This window comes from Callithrix jacchus, chromosome 13 (genome assembly GCF_049354715.1).
Source record: "Callithrix jacchus isolate 240 chromosome 13, calJac240_pri, whole genome shotgun sequence".
Taxonomy (NCBI): Eukaryota; Metazoa; Chordata; class Mammalia; order Primates; family Cebidae; genus Callithrix; species Callithrix jacchus.
Genome location: NC_133514.1, coordinates 89,084,789 through 89,103,754, shown reverse-complemented (window position 1 = coordinate 89,103,754; position 18,966 = coordinate 89,084,789). Strand labels below are relative to the sequence as shown.

The following is an 18,966-nucleotide window of genomic DNA, read 5'->3' as shown; positions in this document are numbered from 1 at the left end:
CAAAGGAAAAAAAAAAAGAATCCAAACAGTTCAGAGAGAGAGATTGTCACTGGTACATGTATGGTGTGTCCCTTTCTTTTCTTTGCCGTTACATATAATAGACCTGTATATGAACAAGTATGGGCTCATTTATAATGGGATCATATTTGTAACTTTCATTTTTCTCCTAACAATATATTGTATCTTATTATGTTTTATTCTAATATCTGTTCAGTTTTCCATCATGTGATTGTACATAATTTATGTAAATGACCCTTATTGCTGAATATTTAGGTTGCTTCCAATTCGTCACTATCATTTTTATTTATTTTATTTTTTGAGAAAGGGTCTCATTCCATAGCTCAGGTTGGAGTGTGTTGTGCAGTGATAGCTCACTGCAGCCTTGACCTCCCACCTTGGCATTCCAGGTAGCTGGGACCACAGGTGCACACCACCATGCCTGGCAAATTTTAAATTTTTTTTTGTGGAGATGGGGTTGTGCCATGTTTCCCAAGCTTGTGTTGAACTCGGGCTGAAGTGACCCACCCACGTTGGCCTCCCAAAGTGCTGGAATTATAGGCATGCGTGAACCACTGTCCTTGGCCAATTTTTGATTATGATGCTGCTGCACTGAACATCCTGGTGTATGAATCTTTCCACTTTTGTGTAATTATTTCTGTAGGATAAACTCACCATCAAAGGCTATACATACTTAAAATTTTAATGGATAGTCCTAATTTCCTCCTCAAAAGGTTATGCCAATGTTCAATCCTGCCAGAAGAATTTGACAATAACTCGCCAACGTTGGAAATTTTCAACCTTTCCTAATTTGATGGGTGAAAAATTATATCCTGTTTGTTTGCATATATTTGATTATTAATATTTATTCTCTTATTTAAACATTGCTTATTGGCTGTTTGTTTTTCTTTTTAGAGTGTTGCCTGTTTATATCTCTTACCCACTTGAGAAAATTTGTTGTTCATTTTTTTGCATTTGGTTTTTGAGACAACATATCGCTCTGTTGCCAGGATGGAGTGCAGTGGCATGATCTCGGCTCACTGCAACCTCCGCCTCCCAGTTCAAGTGATTCTTGTCCTCGGCCTCTCGAGTAGATGGTATCACAAGCATGCACTACCACACCCAGCTAATTTTTGTATTTTTAGTAGAGATGAAGTTTCACCAGGTTGGCCAAGATGGTTTCCATCTCCTGACCTCATGATTCACTCACCTCTGCCCCCAGAGTGCTGGGATTAAAGGTGTGAGCCACCTTGCCTTGCCGGTTGTTCATTTTTATAGGATTGATTTTTAGGGCTAATTATGCACATTGATCTTTGATTAAATATTATTGCTCTTTTTCCCCCATTTGTCATGTCTTTTTACATGGTTTGAATGTCTTTATTTTTAACTTTTATTTTAAGTTCAGAGGTACAAGTGCAGGTTTGTTACATAGGTAACAAACTTGTGCCATGGGGGTTTTTGTATAGAGTATTTTTCATCACTCAGGTATTAAGTCTAGTACCCAGTAGTCATTTCTTGTGATCATCTCTCTCCTCCCACTCTCCACCCTCCAAAAGGCCCTAATGTTGCTCCCCTTAATGTGTCCATGTTTTCTCATCATTTAGCTCCCACTTGTAAACGAGAACATGTGGTATTTGATTTTCTGTTCTTGTGTTAGTTGGCTATTATGTTGAATTTCAATGTTTTTCATTAAAGAAATTTAGATTTACTCTTGTAAATATATTAGAAAGAATTCCTATATGCTCTTCACTTGGATTACTCAAAAGTTAACAATTATTTTTAATTCTCTCCCTCTCTCTCTCTCTACACACACACACACACACACACATACACACACACACTTTTTTCTGGAACCATTTGGAAGTAAATAAACAGGCATTGTTTCCCTTTATCCACAAACATTTCAATGTGTATTTTCTAAATATAAGAATGTTGTTTTCTTTTTTTTGGAGATGGAGTCTCACTTTGTCGCTTAGGATGGAGTGCAGTGGCATGATCTTGGCAACCTCCGCTTCCTGGGTTCAAGCAGTTCTCCTGCCTCATCCTCCTGAGTAGCTGGGATTACAAGTGTGCACCACCACGCCTGGCTAATTTTTGTATTTTTAGTAGAGATGAGGTTTCACCATGTTGGTAAGACTGCTTTCAAACTCCTGACCTTGTGATCTGCCCGCCTCAACCTCCCAAAGTGTTGGGATTACAGGCATGAGCCACCACGCCTGGCCAATATAAGGATATTTTCTTATTACACAATCACAATACAATGACAAATCAGGAAATGACATAATATAGTTCTATTAGCTAATATGTAGACCCTACTCAAATTTCCCCAGTTGTTCCAATAATTTCCTTTCTAGCCAAAGAGGAAAACATTTTCCATTCAGGATTCCACATGGCGTTTAGCTGCCAGGTCTCCTCAGTCTGTTTTAACCTGGAAGAGTTCCTCAGTCTCTCTGTGTCTTTAGGACTTTAGCATTTTTGAAGAGTACAGGAGAGTTACTCTGTAGGATGTGCCCCGATCTGAGTTTGCCTGTTTCCTGATGATTAGATTCAGGCCATGTGTTTTGGCAGGAACATGGCAGTGCTCCTCATGTCCCTTTGACATCTCTCCCTCTGCATTACACCCTTCCCAGGTAACCACTGATCTGCTTTCTGTCACTATAGATTAGTTGCATTTTCTAGAATTTGTATAATTGGAACAAGTAGGTACTTTTGTTTGCTTGGCTTCTTTCACTTATGCTTACTTTGAGATTTATGCATGTTGATGTATGTATTAATAGCTTATTCCTTTCTATTAGTGGATAGTATTCTATTTTATGGACATATCAGTGTTTATCCATAGACTTGTTGTTTTGATTTGTTTTGAATTGAGACAGGGTCTCACTCTGTCACCCAGGCTGGAGTGCAGTGGCACAATCACAGCTCATTGCAACTTCCACCTCTTGGCTCAAGCCATCCTCCTACCTCAGCCTCCTGAGTAGCTGGGACTATAAGCCTGTGCCATCATGCCTGGCTGAATTTTATATTTTTTGTAGAGATAGGGTTTAGCCACATTGCCCAGGCTGGTCTTGAATGCCTGGTCTCAAGCGATCTGCCTGCCTTGGCCTCCTAGAGTGCTGGGATTACAGGTGTGACCCATCATGGTCAGCCTGGACTTATTAGTGGACATTTGGATTGTTTCAAGTATTTGGCTATTACAAATTGAGCTGCTATGAGCGTTCATGTATAAATCTTTGTATGGTGGTTTTCTAATTCTATCTATATAATAAAACTGGCATTCTGCTATAAGGAACTCTCCCCTTCCCACCATATTAGCCTGGGTTCATGAATTCTTATTTTATTTAATGCATTATAATATGTTGCCATCTTTTTTTTTTTTTTGAGATGCAGTCTCACTCTGTTACCCAGGCTGGAGTACAATGGCACGATCTCAGCTCACTGCAATCTCTGCCTCCTGGTGAATCAAGCTGTTCTCCTGCCTCAGCCTCCCAAGTAACTGGGATTACAGGTGTGCACCACCATGCCCAGCTAATTTTTGTATTTTTAGTATAGAATAGGTTTTACCATGTTGGTTGGGCTGGTCTCAAACTCCTGACCTCAATTGATCTGCCCATCTTGGACTCAAAGTGCTGGGGTTACAGGGATGAGCCACCATGCTCGACCACTACCATGATTATTAATTTTGATGTCCAAATTGTCCTAGATTTGGACAGTGGGGAGCTCCTTTAAACTGGATCCTATTTCCTTTTGATATATCGTCATCATTCTTTGAGCACTTCCTTGCTAACTGGCACAAGATGTTACCGACTTAGTAGGCAATTTTCCTGCCCCAGTTCTGGAATCTGCCGTTTCTCCAAAAAGTCCTGGTTCCATTAAGTAGTGAATAATATTTAGAAACTAAGATTTGTGCTCTAGGTCAGCTCACTGCCATTTGTATGTTTCCAGGATTTCCTAACAGGCAGAGCTAGGAAACACATTTATACGTAATGATTCCTCCAATTCCGTTTCAATGCCATAGGGTTTATTCTAGACTTCCTTCACTTGTAGTTTTCATACCCTTCTCATGGTGTGCTGGCAGATGTTTAACACTGGCTGTCCAGTGGATAAAAAGCCTGATAGGCAATGATTGCCAGCATTCATGTATAAAAGCTCCCTCCATGGTCAGTTTCAAGCTGACATTAATGAATGGAGAATTAGAAAGAGATGTGTAATAATTGGTTGTCACTAAGTAAGCCAGCTCTAGCATGCCACTCTTCCTTTTTCTATGACAAACCTGTCTCCCATTGTCCACAATAAGCAGTTTCAGAATTGCTAACCATACTACTGTGAAAAGCAAGCTAGAGTTCAAGATTTGTACTTCTTATCATTTTTTTAATCTTTGGCTAGGAGTACATAGTCAAAATACTATGACGAAAATCACTTAGGTTGGCTAATCATTTAAATTTAAAAAGAAATCCCAGAATTTTGATTTTAACTGGGATTGGTTTATTTTATTTTATTTTAATTTTTTTAAGAGGTAGGGTCTTACTGTGTTGCCTAGGCTGGAATGCAGTGGCTATTCACAGGCCTGATCCCACTACTGATCAGCACGGGAGTTTTGACCTGCTCTGTTTCTGAGCTGAGCCAGTTCACCCCTCCTTAGGCAATCTGGTGGTCCCCTGCTCCTGGGAGGTCACCATATTGATGCCGAACTTAGGGTGGACACCCTATTGGCATAGCACACTGTAGCCCAGAACTCCTGAACTCAAGCGATCCTCCATTCTCAGCCTCCCGAGTGTCTGGGACTATAGGCATGCATTACCACGCCTGGCTAACTAGGATGGTTTTAACTTTCTAGATTTATTTGGGTAGAATTGAATCTTTCCAACATTGGATTTTTCCAGCTTTATCTAGGACTTATTTCTAGGCTGTATTGAGGCCTTCCTCTGTGTTCTTTGGCGATGTTTGGTAGTATTGCTTCAAAAGACTCATTTCTAGGCTGCTCTACCTATGGAGTAGCCATTCTTTTATTCCTCTACTTTCCTAATAAACTTGTTTTCACTTAAAAAAAAAAAGACATTTCTAGGCATTTTAAAGATTTTCTTGATCTTTTGAATAGGATCTTTGTGTTTTAAATTACGTTTTAAAAGATTCTTGTTGACATGTAAGAAAGCTATTGCTTTTTTTGTGTATTTTGTTCACAGTTTTTCACTTTAATCTCTGGTTTTCTAAGTAGGTGCTTGTATTAAAAATTTCCGATATTTTGGTCTTTGTCTGTAGTGAGAAGTTGGGAAAGGAATTGCCCAGGAAGTGGAGGGCATTTAGAAGGCCTCAGAGCTGTGCTGACCCTTTTTTTCTTTAACTTTTTACTGTGGAAACTTTGAAGACTGCTGGGGACAGTGCCCTTTGCTGTTCTGGTTTTCATGCCCATGTTAGGCACCTGATACGGGGTGGAGTCCTCGAATCAGCTGCGTCCTTGGCACAAATGTCAGAACCAGCTGCTCTGCTTCCTCCTGGAGTGGGGCATGCCACTGGCTGGGTTCCCAGCGACCTCCAAACACCCTGCTGATTTCTCCGAGGCAGCTCCAGTTTCAGCCCCTGCTGAAGGAGAACTTGGGGCTTAAGTTCTAGGATTTTGTTGGAAAAGTTTGTGTACTTCCTTCTCTGTCTTGTCTAGGCTGGCATACTGTCTTCTGACCTTTGTCTATCTAGTCCTATCTGCTTTTTCTATTACAGAAATTCCTACAAATCTCTGGTTTCCTCACTGGGCTCTTTCCTGTTTTCTATTGTTGCTGTGGATTATGTGTTATTTCAGGGTGGCTTGGGAACAGATGTGGGATAAACAAAAGAGTTTGAGTTGCCATTAAGGAATGGAGGTAGGGAGAAAGACTTCAGATTGTAAACACAGTATAAGTATATTGTAGAAAGTTTAGCAATGTAGAAAAGTGCTAAGAAGAAAATTACCTTCAGTATTTGGTACATATTCTTCTAGTCTTTATTGTTTTTTTCTAATGTGTTCACACTTCCTCAGTTTCTACTTTCACTTAATTTATTTTGAATCGAGCAAAATTGCCTTTTTAAATGATTTGCTGACTCTAGAGTAGCGACATTTAGACATGTGAAAATGTCAAGTGTGGATCTAGCCTAGATGACGCTGAGGATTTTCAAAGGTTGTAGGAAGCGAGGTGGGCAGATTGTGGGTTTGTAGAATATCACTGAAGCAGGAATTGGGGTGGAATTTCATGCTGGTCTGCACTATTCACTACTATTATTTAAGAAGGTTGAAGGACACAACCGTTATAGTGACTTTGACCTTAGAAGAACATGACTCAACATACTGACGTGCTAACAGTCGTTTTCATATCTATTGCTAAGGTGTATATGACACTTCTCCATCTGCTTCCCAGATGACAACACACACATTTTTGAATAACAGGCTACATTTATTTCACCACTGTTTGCTTTCAGTGAAAAATTCACATGATCCAAACACATCCTTTTTTGCTAACGTGCCTGGTCTTGAAAAATTCAAATGTGTCTTCCTTCATTCTTTCAATTCTTGAAGCAGTTAACAAACTCAAAGCATGTGATCTCCTTTAATCCTTTCAATAATGCCCATTTTACAGTCTAGTAAATTAACAGTAAGAGAGATTGAGCCTTAAGCTCAAAGTCACATAGCATGTGAATGGTAGAATCGGCACTCAAACTGAAGTGTGGCATGAAAGCCTGGGTGTTCTCCATCTAGAATTGCAAGGAAATGGACTAATGGACAAAAAGCTAGATACGGTCCTTGCCTCAAATAAGAGAAGCTATATAGTAAGAGTGGTTTAGAAATTCAGAGTATTGTCTGTTTGAAAATGCAGATTTTGAGCCTTAAAGGCCTGTCCTTCATAGGAAGATAATAATGATATCTATATCATACGATTGTGGTAAGGATTCAACAAGATATTCCATGCAAAACACTTGATATGCTATTTGGCACACAGCAAGTACTCAATGTATATTAGACATAATTTTTTCAGTTTTAATTTTTTTTTTAGGCAGAGTCTCCCTCTGTTGCCCAGACTGGAGTGCAGTGGCGTGATCTTGGCTCATCACAACCTCTGCCCCCTGGGTTCAAGTGATTCTCCTGCCTCAACCCCCCAAATAGCTGGGACTACAGGAGTGCATCACCATGCCAGGCTAATTTTTGTATTTTTAGTAGAGATGGGGTTTCACTATTTGGCCAGGCTGGTCTTGAACTCCTGACCTCATGATCTGCCTACTTTGGCCTCCCAAAGTGTTGGGGTTATAGGCATAAGCCACTGTGCCTGGCCCTAGACATAATTATTAATATTAATTAATAATAATCCATATATGCAGAATTTGATCCATTTGGTTTTACCTCATAGGGTGGTAAGTAAATAGGAAAGAAAGATCAAGGTAGCAGCATAGGGAGGTAAAATGAACTTCCTGGTCTTCATCCCATCTGCTATTGTCTTATAGCTGTTAATAAATAACTGAGAGATTTGGATCATATTGTTAGTTGAGAGTTACAAATTTTCATAGCAGTTGGAAGCAGTGATAAGGAAAGCGGATAAGGAAGGCTTCCTAGTGTCTTGTTTCCTCCACCTGTAAAACATAGAAAGAGCTCCTATCTCACGGTGTTTATGGAACATGTTGCGGTTCTTGAATGCAAAGTGCAGCACACTTAACGCACCCTATGCCCAGGCACCAAACAAACTGCAGCCTTTGTATGAAATGCAAAGTAACTGGCCTCCTCCCTGTTCTACTGGGGCTCTCTGGGCTTCCCAAAGCCATCATTGCCAATTTGCATGTTTTGCTCAAGATGGAAGGTTTTTAAAATGAAATGCAAACCATGGAGGGTCTTCTCTGGCCTCTTCTTTGCACTTCTGAGAGTCATTCTCTCACCTCCCCATTCTGTAGTGTTCTTTATTTTTATAGACCTGCATCCTGCTTTCTTCTTCTTGTAAGCTCCTCTAGGCAGGAACCATGATGGTTCTTTTAGTCTTTTATATTTTGTATGGCCACAATTGTCAAACTGCATTCCAGTCACTTGGAAGGCATATAGAAAGGCAGAGAGTGGGCTGGGCATCGTGGCTCACGCCTGTAATCCCAGCACTTTGGGAGGCTGAGGCGGGCAGATCACCTGAAATCGGGAGCTCAAGACTAGCCTGACCAACATGGTGGAACCTCGTCTCTAGTAAAAATGCAAAATTAGCCAGGCATGCTGGCGCATGCCTGTAATCCCAGCTACTCAGGAGGCTGAGGTGGGAGAATTGCTTGAACTTGGGAGGAAGAGGTTGCAGTGAGCTGAGATCCCACCATTGCAATCCCACCTGGGCAACAAGAGTGAAACTCCACCTCAAGAAAAAAAAAAAAGGTGAAGAGTGTCATGCCCTGCCTGAGGTTCAGGATTAGCAGGTTTGGGTTGGGACTGAGGGGTCTGTATGTTTATTTAACAAGCTGCCTGAGTGATTCCAGCCTAGTGGTCCCTGGAGCCCAAGTCTATAGAGACTGTATAGCAGACATCATGATAGGAATGGGCTGGAGATGCAGCACAGAACTAGATGTGTGGATGCTCAGCAGCTGCACCTGTCATCCTGATGGTAGCTTTCAGACTGCAGGTGCTGTTTTCATCCCATCTACTCCCTACGCTTCTGCCCAGAGGCCATGGCAGGATAGAAGAGGTAGAAAAGATGCATAGAAATAAGTTCTCAGAGGCCTGCAGAATGGATTGAGTAGAGGCTTTCCCCACCAACAGATTTATGCAGTTATTCCAGAGTCGTTCGTTGGAAAGACTACCATTTTCCCATTGAATAGCTTTGGCAACTTTGTTGAAAGTCAGTTGACCATATATAAGTGAGGTCAATTGACTTTCAGCAAGGAACAGAATAGAATCCAGAAATATAGTGACCATATATAAGGATTCTATTTCTGGATTCCATTTTGTTCTGTTGGTCTATTTGTCTATCCTCTGAGAGGTACCATACTGTTTCAATTACCATAACTTCAAAAACAGTTGTTTTCTTTTTGTTGTTGCTGAGGCAGGTTCTTGCTCTGTTGTCCAGGTTGGAGTGCAGTGGTGCAAAGCTCACTGCAGCCTCAACCTCCTGGGCTCAAGCTATTCTCTGGCTTCAGCCTCCTGAGTAGCTGGGACTACAGATGTGGGTGTGCACCACCACACCTAGGTCGAGAAGAATTTCAAAGTCAGATGGTATGAGTCCTCCAGCTTTGTTCTTCTTTAAATTCTTTTTTCTTTTTCTTTATTTTTATTGCATTTTAGGTTTTGGAGTACATGTGAAGAACATGCAAGATTGTTGCATAGGTACACACGTGGCAGTGTGATGTGCTGCCTTCCTCCCATTACCTATATCTGGCATTTCTCTCCATGCTCTCTCTCCCCAACTCCCCACCCCTTGCTGTCCCTCCCTTATTTCCCCCAAACAGACCCCAGTGTGTGATGCTCCCCTCCCTGTATCCATATGTTCTCATTGTTCAACACCCACCTATGAGTGAGAACATGAGGTGTTTGATTTTCTGTTCTTGTGTCAGTTTGCGGAGAATGATGGTTTCCAGGTTCATCTATGTACCTACAAAGGACACGAACTCATCGTTTTTGATGGCTGCATAATATTCCATGGTGTATATGTGCCACATTTTCCCTGTCCAGTCTATCATTGATGGGCATTTGGGTTGGTTCCAGGTCTTTGCTATTGTAAACAGTGCTGCAATGAACATTTGTGTGCATGTGTCCTTATAGTAGAATGATTTATAATCCTTTGGATATATACCCAGTAATGAGATTGCTGGGTCAAATGGAATTTCTATTTCTAGGTCCTTGAGGAATCGCCACACTGTCTTCTACAATTGTTGAACTAATTTACACACCCACCAACAGTGTAAAAGTGTTCCTATTTCTCCACATCCTCTCCAGCATCTGTTGTCTCCAGATTTTTTAATGATCGCCATTCTAACTGGCATTTCTCTAATTCTTTAATGATCGCCATTCTAATTTGCATTTCTCTAATGACCAGTGATGATGAGCATTTTTTCATATGATTGTTGGCCTCATGTATGTCTTCTTTTGTAAAGTGTCTGTTCATATCCTTTGCCTACTTTTGAATGGGCTTGTTTTTTTTTTTTCTTGTAAATCTGTTTTAGTTCTTTGTAGATTCTGGATATCAGCCCTTTGTCAGATGGGTAGATTGCAAAAATTTTTTCCCATTCTGTTGGTTGCTGATTCACTCTAATGACTGTTGCTTTTGCTGTGCAGAAGCTCTGGAGTTTGATTAGGTCCCATTTGTCTATTTTGGCTTTTGTTGCCAATGCTTTTGGTGTTTTGGTCATGAAGTCCTTACAGGCAATATCAAGTACAATTTTCATTTAATTTTTCTCCAGAGAAGAGTTGCCTTCAATCTTTTATTCAGCTTCTTACATGGGTTTTGGTGGGGGTTGTGGGGCAGCACCCGCAGGTCTAAATCAGGGTGGGGGTGTTCGATCCTTGCGGGCTTCATGAGATCGATTCCTGACTACTTTGCTGTGAATTGCACAACTCACACAGTAATGTAGCTTCACATAGAGCTTGGGAAGTACATAGACATCAAAGACCCTCGCTTCAGAAATATCCCTGACTGCTGCGGCCTCCACTATGTTTCGAATGATGAATTTCTTAATGGCCTTGTCCTTGGGCACACATTGGGCACAGTTCATGCAGCGAATACACTGAACATGGCCGCGGCCCTTTTTGGCACAAACATTGTTCCTTCTTTTCTTTGTCATCTTGGAAGCTTGCAGTGAAGAAAGAACTTTTTCTTTTGCCTATTCTAGGTCCTTTATAATTCCTTATACATTTTAGGCTTAACTTACAAATTTCTACAGACAAGACTTTTGGGATTTTGATGGAACTGTGTTAGATCTATACATCAATTTGGAAAAACTGGCATTTTAACAATATTCACTCCTTCAATTCACAAGCATGCTATATATCTATCTTTATTTAGGTAATCTTCCATTTTTTTTTTTGCTGTACTTTTTTTGTTATTTTCAGTGAAGAAATCTTGCAAAACTTCTTGTGTTATCCTTGTATGCCATTATAAATAAATGTTTACATTTTTTTCTTTTTTTGCCAATGGTATATAGAAATACTGTAGATTTTTGTATATTGACCTTGTTTCCTGTAACCTTGTTAAACTTACTAGTTTTAGTAATTTTTTGGTAAACTTCTTAGAATTTTCTATGTCTGTAATCATGTTGTCTGCAAATAAGGCAGTTTTACTTTTTCCTTTCCAATATGTATGATGTTTACTTCTTTTTCTTGCCTAGCACTGGCTAGGACATTCAGTGTGTTGAATAGAAGTAGTGAGAGCAGTCATCCTCGCCTTGTTCCTGATCATAGGAAGGAAGTACTCAGTCTTTCACCATTAAGAAGATGGTGATACTATTTTGTAGATACTATTTGTCAGATTGAGGACATTCCATTTTCTTAATAATTGGTTGATTTTCTATTGTGAGTTGGTATTGAGGTCTTTCATATCCTTTTTCTGCATCTATTAAGATGATTATATGATGTTTCTTATATTTTTCTGTTAATATGGTGAGTTATATTAATTGACTTTCAAAAGTTAAACTGGGCTGGGCACGGTGGCTCATGCTGGTAATCCCAGCACTTTGGGAGGCCAAGGTGGGCAGATCACTTGAGTTCCAGCCTGGCAAACATGGTAAAACCCCATCTCTACTAAAAAAAAATACTAACATTAACTAGGTGTGGTGGCAAGTGCCTGTAATCCCAGCTACTTGGAGGCTGAGGCAGGACAATTGCTCAAACCTGGAGGCAGAGATTGCAGTGAGCCGAGATCATCCCACTGCACTCCAGCCTGGGCAACAGACCCAGACTCTGCCTCAAAAAAAAAAAGTTTACCTTGTGTTATTGAGCTACCACTTGATCATAATGTGTTATACTTTTTGGCAAATGCCTTTTTAAAATTATACTTTAAGTTCTGGGGTGCATGTGCAGGTTTGTTACATAGGTATACATGTCCCATGATGGTTTGCTGCATCCATCCCCCATCATCTACATTAGGTTTTTCTACTAATGTTAGCCCTCCCCAATGCCCCCACCCCCTGCTATCCCTCCCCTAGTCCCCCCCCCCCCAACATGCCCTGGTGTGTCATGTTCCCCTCCTTGTGTCCATGTGTTCTCATTGTTCAACACCCACTTATGAGTGAGAACATGTGGTGTTGGGTTTTCTGTTCTTGTGTCAGTTTGCTGAGAATGATGGTTTTCAGCTTCATCCATGTCCCTGGAAAGGACATGAACTCATCCTTTTTTATGGCTGCATAGTAATCCATGGTGTACATGTGCCACATTTTCTTTATGTAGTCTATCATTGATGGGCATTTGGGTTGGTTCCAAGTCTTTACTATTGTAAACAGTGCCTCAATAAACATACGTGTACATGTGTCTTTATAATTGAATGTTTTATAATCCCTTGGGTATATACCCAGTAATGGGATTGCTTGGTCAAATGGTATTTCTATTTCTAGAAGGAATTGCCACACTGTCTTCCACAATGGTTGAACTAATTTGCACCCCCACCAACTGTATAAAAGCATTCCTATTTCTCCACATCCTCTCCAGCATCTGTTGTCTCCTGATTTTTTAATGATCACCTTTCTAAGTGGAGTGAGATAGTTGAGATACTTCTCAATGTGGTTTTGATTTGCATTTCTTTAATGAACAGTGATGATGAGCTTTTTTTTCATGTTTGTTGACTGCATAAATGTCTTCTCTTGAGAAGTGTCTTCTCAAAAGACACTTCTTTGCCCACTTTTTGATGGTTTTTTTTCTTGTAAATTTGTTTAAGTTCTTTGTAGATTCTGAATATTAGCCCTTTGTCAGATGGGTAAACTGCAAACATTTTTTCCCATTCTGTTGGTTGCGGGTTCACTCTAATGATAGTTTTTTCTGCTATCATTAGAAGCTCTTAAGTTTAATTAGATCTCATTTGTCCATTTTGGTTTTTGTTGCCATTGCTTTTGGTGTTTTAGTCATGAAGTCCTTGTTTGGCAAATGTTTTTGTATCTCTGTTTATGAGAGATATTTTTCTTTAATTTTTTAAAAACAATGCCCTTGTCTTTTTTTGGTAACAGGGTTATACTAGTCTCATAAAACAAGTTCAGAAGTATTTTTCTATTTTCTGAAAGGCTTTGAGTACAGTTAGTGTTACTTTTTTCCTTAAATGTTTGATAGACTTCAACAGTGAATTCATCTGAGTCTCATGTTTTCTTTGTGGAAAAGTGTTAAATTATGTATTCAATTTCTTTAAAGACACGGGGCTATTCAGATATCTGTTTTTTATGTCGATTTCGGTAATTTGTGTCCTTCAAAGATGTTTCATCATAATTCATACTATTCCCTTATTTTAACATCTGTAGAATATTTATTGAAATCTGTATTAATGTTCCCTCTTTCATCATGATAGTGGTAATTTGTGTTTTCCCTATCTATCTTGTTTTTTGGTCAGTTTAGCTGTGGGCTTATTGGTTTTATTAAACCTTTCAAAGGATAAGTTTTTGGTTTTATTAATTTTCTCTATTTGTACATTTCTATTTCATTGTATTCTACTGTTTTTATTTCCTTTCTTCTATTTACTACAGATTTAATTTTTTCTTCTCTTTCTAATTAATAAAAGTGAAAGCTTAGCTCATTAATTTTAAAACCATTGTTTCTTTTCTAATATAAGCATTTATAACTATAAGTTTCCCTGTTTTGCCATATCTCACATATTTTATTTTTGCTATCAATTGGTTTGAAATATTTTCCAGTTTCTCAGGTGAGTGCTAGCAGTTTTATATTTTATTTTATTTTAGATGGAGTCTCACTCTGTCACCAGGCTGGAGTGCAGTGGCACCATCTCAGCTCACTGCAACCTCCACCTCTTGGGTGCAAGCGATTCTCCTACCTCTGCCTCCCAAGTAGTTGGGACTACCGGCACGCACCATCACACCCAGCTAATTTTTGTATTTTTAGTAGAGATGGGGTTTCACCATGTTGACCAGGATGATCTTGAATTCCTGGCCTCACATGATCTGCCTGCCTTGGCCTTCCATAATACTGGGATTACAGGCATGAGCCACTGTGCCTGGCCAGTGCTAGTAGTTTAAAAAGATTCAATTTAAATTTTATTTATTTTCATCTATGATGACCCTAACCTGTCCTCCCTTGTCTACTGCATTCATTACATATTTTCTCTGTATAGTCTTCAACACTAGTTCCTAATTTTCCTTTTGCACACATGTTTATTTTATGTACATGTCTTTTACTAACTCTCTAAATGAATGGTAGGAACTGATTGCAGGAACTCTATCTTATGCTGGCTTTGTAAACTTTTTAGTACTTCATATTAGTTGATATGTAATTAACAGACATTTCTCAAACACAGTTAATATGGAAACTACTGTGGATGATAGTTTGGGCATAATGCAGATAACCTTTAAGGAGTTAATTGATTTTTTAAAAGATGTTACCTCATGATACAAAATAGTCTATGCTGGAGGATGTCTTGGTGTATCGTGCAGCCCTTTTTCTTGCTTGGCCCTCCTATTTTTATTTTTGTCAGTCAACTTACCACCCGTGTTCTCTGAGTACCATAGGCAGGAGTTTCCAGCCCAAGTCCTCCAGCACTTTGAGCATGCCCTTCAGCACTTTCTGTTTTCTCCTGAGGATTTCCTTTCTTGGTTGCGTCTGTAGTCCAGCCACTCCTCTAAGGCAGCAATTCTGGTTTTTTAACGGCTGGCAGCTGGGAGGTCTGCGGTTTTGGTTTGTGTTTCCAGGAAACCCTGGCCTGGTTCCACCCATGCCGTGACACTCAAAGAGCTTCCACCTCTTAATTAAGAAAAAGGGGCTGGGTATGGTGGCTCATGCCTGTAATCCCAGCACTTTCAGAGACTGAAGCTGGAGGGTCACTTGAGCTCAGAAGTTTGAGACCAGCCTGGGTAACACAGCAAATCCTCACCTCTACTAAAAAAGAAAAAAAAATTAGCCAAGTATGGTGGTGTGCCTACAGTCCCAGCTACTTGGGAGGCTAAGGCAAGAGGATTGCTTGAGCCTAAGAGATTGAGGCTGCAGTGAGCGGTGTTCATGCCAGTGTACTCCAGCCTGGGTGACAGAGTGATGTCCTGTCTCAAAATTAAAAAAAAAAGAAGAAAGAAAGAAAACAGGAAGCCCAGTGTCTTCCTCTGGGAAGAGCAAAGACTTCCGTCTACAAACCAGTTTTGACACTGACCATTTGGGACTCATTCATTGATCACTCAGGAATCTGTTCATTGTCTCTTCTGATACATCTGGCAGCAAGCACAAGAGTCCTTTTCGTTCTGTAGAATTTTACTGTAGGCCTTTGATGTGAATAATATTAAGATAGATTTTTTTTGCGGGAGGGGGTGCTAGGGAGTTCAAGACTTGAAAGAAGCTGTGAGCACTTGCAGTAGAGTTGGGGCAGAAAGGTATTCACAGTCATGATAGCGAACAACAAATTCAGATGCTGGGGACTCTGAGAATCTAGAGAAGGGAGAACTGGGGCTTCTCAGAGAAGACTTCCAGAAAGCCTGGGAATTGGGGGTCTAGATCTGGATTCAGGAGAGGATAATGTACGCATTCTCTTAGAGCTGCCACTGAGTGCTGCATTTCAGGGGCAGGTAGATGCCTTCCTAGCTAAGATAGAGGGGTATGTATGGAGGAGACCAGTGCACAAGTGAAGCTTTGGTGGAAGCTGCTTGGGCTTTCTAAGATTTGCTCAAACATCAGTCACAAGCATAGAATTAAACATTTCTAACTTAGATTCATAACCTGTAAAAATTATAATGCTTTTATAGGTCTGTTTAAAAAGTGCAAGGCAACATGGCTTGTTAGGTTGCCAAGTTGAAATCAGCCCCAGGCCTGTGTCCTGCTGGGTCTTTCTGGGACTTCTGTCTGCTCAACTAGGCCCTCATAAGTGGCAGCAAATGGAAGAGAGAAATTCTGCTTTTCTAGTATCCAGGGCTGGGTAGAGAGGTATCTTTAGAAACCCCTCATCCCATACAGAGCCATACTTCCTTCTGCAAACTGGGGCTGGGAAGGATTGGTTTACCTTGGCTAGGATGGGGTGGATGAGTTCAAAACTCACCATGGCACACCCAGCGGCCAGCTAGCCAACCTCTCAGGGACTATAGTCTGAAACAGACAACCCACCGTATGCATTTGGGGGTAGAAACTAGGGAACCAGTCTCCTTAGTGGACACTTTGGAGTGTTATTTAGTATACTGATTTGTTGGTTTGGGGACTTGTTGGCTTGATTTTTAAAATGTACTGCATCTGAGGCTATTGGTTTTGGGGACTTAGCCTGCTCCCTCCAACCTTGGAGAGGACAGTAGAATAAAATATAAATAAACTGCTAATTAAAAATTTTGACCAAGCATGGTGGCTCATGCCCAGCACTTTGGGAGGCCAAGGCAGGCAGATTGCTTGAGGTCAGGAGTTTAAGACCAGACTGGGCAACATGGAGAGACCCCATCTCTACTAAAAAGACAAAAAATAAGCCAGGCCTGATTTTGGGCTTGAGTAGAGGATCCATAGAGGGGCCTAGGCCCAGCCAGCTCCCTCACCCATGTGCCTTTGATTCATCTGTTACTTCCAGTTTTGTGGCCCTTCAGTCTCATCAATTACAAAACTCTTTCACAGCTACATGTGTTTCTACTTCTTTCATTGTTCTTCTTGGCTACCTGTGTCTTGGAGGTAGTGTTACCGAACTGAACTTGGGTCTGCTCACTCGGCAAGCAAAGCTAAACACTGATACAAAGGTTTGCAGTTACAGAGAGAAAGGCATTTATTGCAGGGTACCAAGCAAGGAGAAGGGACATGATGGCTTACAGGCAAGAGTTTTTAAAGGTAGGAATGAGTGGGGATTCCAAAGTGAGTTAGGGACTGAGGAATTTCTGGAACTTCCTCATCCGTTTTCTGGTTCCAATTTGTCGAAGGTCAACATGAGTGTGATCAGCATTTGTCATCGAGTGCGAGTCTTGGTTTCTGAAAAACAACTCAAGGATGTATGTAAGATGTTATCTTTGCTTCTATAGGGAACCAAATATCTTGTGACCATGACTTACTTGGGTGGCTATAGTTGAAGTTATTGAAGTTATTATTATTTTCTTATTTAGTGGATTATTCATTCAGTTCCCTAATTTCTGGTTGCAGGGCTAGCTAAATGTCTGGAATTTTCCTTGAAGGAATTGAAACATGTTCTTTTATCTCCATGGTGAGGGTAGAGCAGCCTGACAGGCTCCTAAGGTGGAGTCCCTGCGCCATCTCAAAGTGAATCAGCAACGTTCCATTGCTGGCTTCCCACCTTTTCTGCCCCATCTTCTCGCCAGCCTTGGGGCTGTCTTCCATTCCTTTCCTGGTCTGACCCCATGTTGTCTTTTCCCCAGAGTGCAGACATCCTCAGCACCATCGGCTATGACAGCATCATCCAGCATCTGAACAATGGCCGCAAGAACTGCAAAGAGTTTGAAGACTTTCTAAAAGAAAGGTACAATGCTCTGTCCTCTCTGAAGAGGTCAAGAGGGGGGCCAAGATGTCCCCACATGGACAAGGAACAATGTCCTATTTTTCATTTGTGTTTGATGCTCTGAAGACCCTCTACTCTAGGTTATGGAATGACACCAGAGAAGAGTATGATACTTCTGTCCTAAAGTTCTTAGAAACCAATTTGGCACATAAGATTTATGATGAAACCATGAACAAATTGTAGCAAGAAACAAAATATACTTAGTAGTGTGTTAGAACTAACACTGAAAGACCCCATAGGGGGAGACCGCTGAGGGTTGGCAAAGAAGAAAAGGAAAGGAAAGGAAAAAGGAAGGAGAGAGGGAGGGAGGAAGGAAGGGGGGGAGGGAAGGGAGGAAAGGAAGAAGAAAATAAAGAGGATGGGTGGCTTCATGGAGGAGTAGGTCCTTGTGGTGGCCCTCGGAGGGTGAGGTGGATTTGACAGGTGAAGAAGTACCTGGATATCTGGGAGAACAGCAAGCTTGAGGTGCAAACCACATGGCCCAAGTGGTTAGAGGGAGGCAGATTCCAGCTCAGAGACCAGGAGGATGAGGAGCCATGGGAAAGCTGGGGAGCTGATCACAAAGTTCCTGGGGGTGCCAGGGCGTGGTGATCCATGGGTAACTGGCATGGTTCACAGGATTTGCTTTTCTTCTTCTTTTTAAAAATGGATAAGACTTTTTTTCTTTAAAGACACTTAGTTTTGTGAAAACTTATTCATCTAGAATATTCCATTTTACAGAGGTTCTAGATGAAGGAATATAAGAGGATTTGAGGCCAAAGATCAGGATCCTCGCCAAGATAAATCTTAATTAATTTGTTTTTTTTTTTTTTAAGACGGAGTTTCGCTGTTGTTACCTAGGCTGGAGTGCAATAGCACGATCTCGGCTCACTGCAATCTCTGCCTCCTGGGTTCAAGCAATTCTCCTGCCTCAGCCCCAGAGTAGCTGGGACTACAGGCGTGCACCACCATGCCCAGCTAATTCTTGTAATTTTAGTAGAGATAGGGTTTCACCTTGTTGACCAGGATGGTCTTGATCTCTTGACCTTGTGATCCACCCGCCTCGGCCTCCCAAAGTGCTGGGATTACAGGCTTGAGCCACCGAGCCCAGCCATCTTAATTAATTTGAAAATTAATGAACAGGTTCTATTTGTAAGGCAGTAAGTGAAAGGCTCAGAACCCAGAGATACAGACATCAAAGTGTTTTCTGTCAATGCTCCCTTTCTACTCAAGAGAAGATTAGGTAATGATCAAACTTACTCACACTGGTTGCCTGGCCCTTGGATGGTGAGGCCTGTCTCCTTGAGTCATCCCAAAGGTCCAGAGGACCTGGAGGGCTGAGGAGGGGTGAACCCAGAGAGGGTTGGCCACTGTCAGCCTCGTGGAGCTGGCTGCTGCTCCTCCCCCTTTA

At 41.0% G+C, this 18,966-nt stretch overlaps 1 protein-coding gene and 1 pseudogene across 3 annotated transcripts in view; one reads left to right on the top strand and one right to left on the bottom strand.

The window, feature by feature from the left end:
* Positions 1-18,966, top strand: part of PSTPIP2 (proline-serine-threonine phosphatase interacting protein 2) — a 100,187-nt gene that overhangs the window by 16,105 nt on the left and 65,116 nt on the right. For 2 of the 3 annotated variants that reach the window (XM_078348066.1, XM_002757211.6), the window contains exon 2: positions 17,437-17,537. The exons of the other annotated variant lie outside the window; for it this stretch is intronic. Coding sequence is in view for 1 of the 2 variants with exons in the window: in XM_002757211.6 (XP_002757257.1) it covers positions 17,437-17,537 (101 nt within the window). In the remaining variant the exon portion in view is untranslated. The remainder of the gene's footprint in view (positions 1-17,436; positions 17,538-18,966) is intronic. 3 annotated transcript variants of the gene reach the window in all.
* On the bottom strand, positions 10,413-10,755 carry LOC108587881 (small ribosomal subunit protein eS26 pseudogene; annotated as a pseudogene).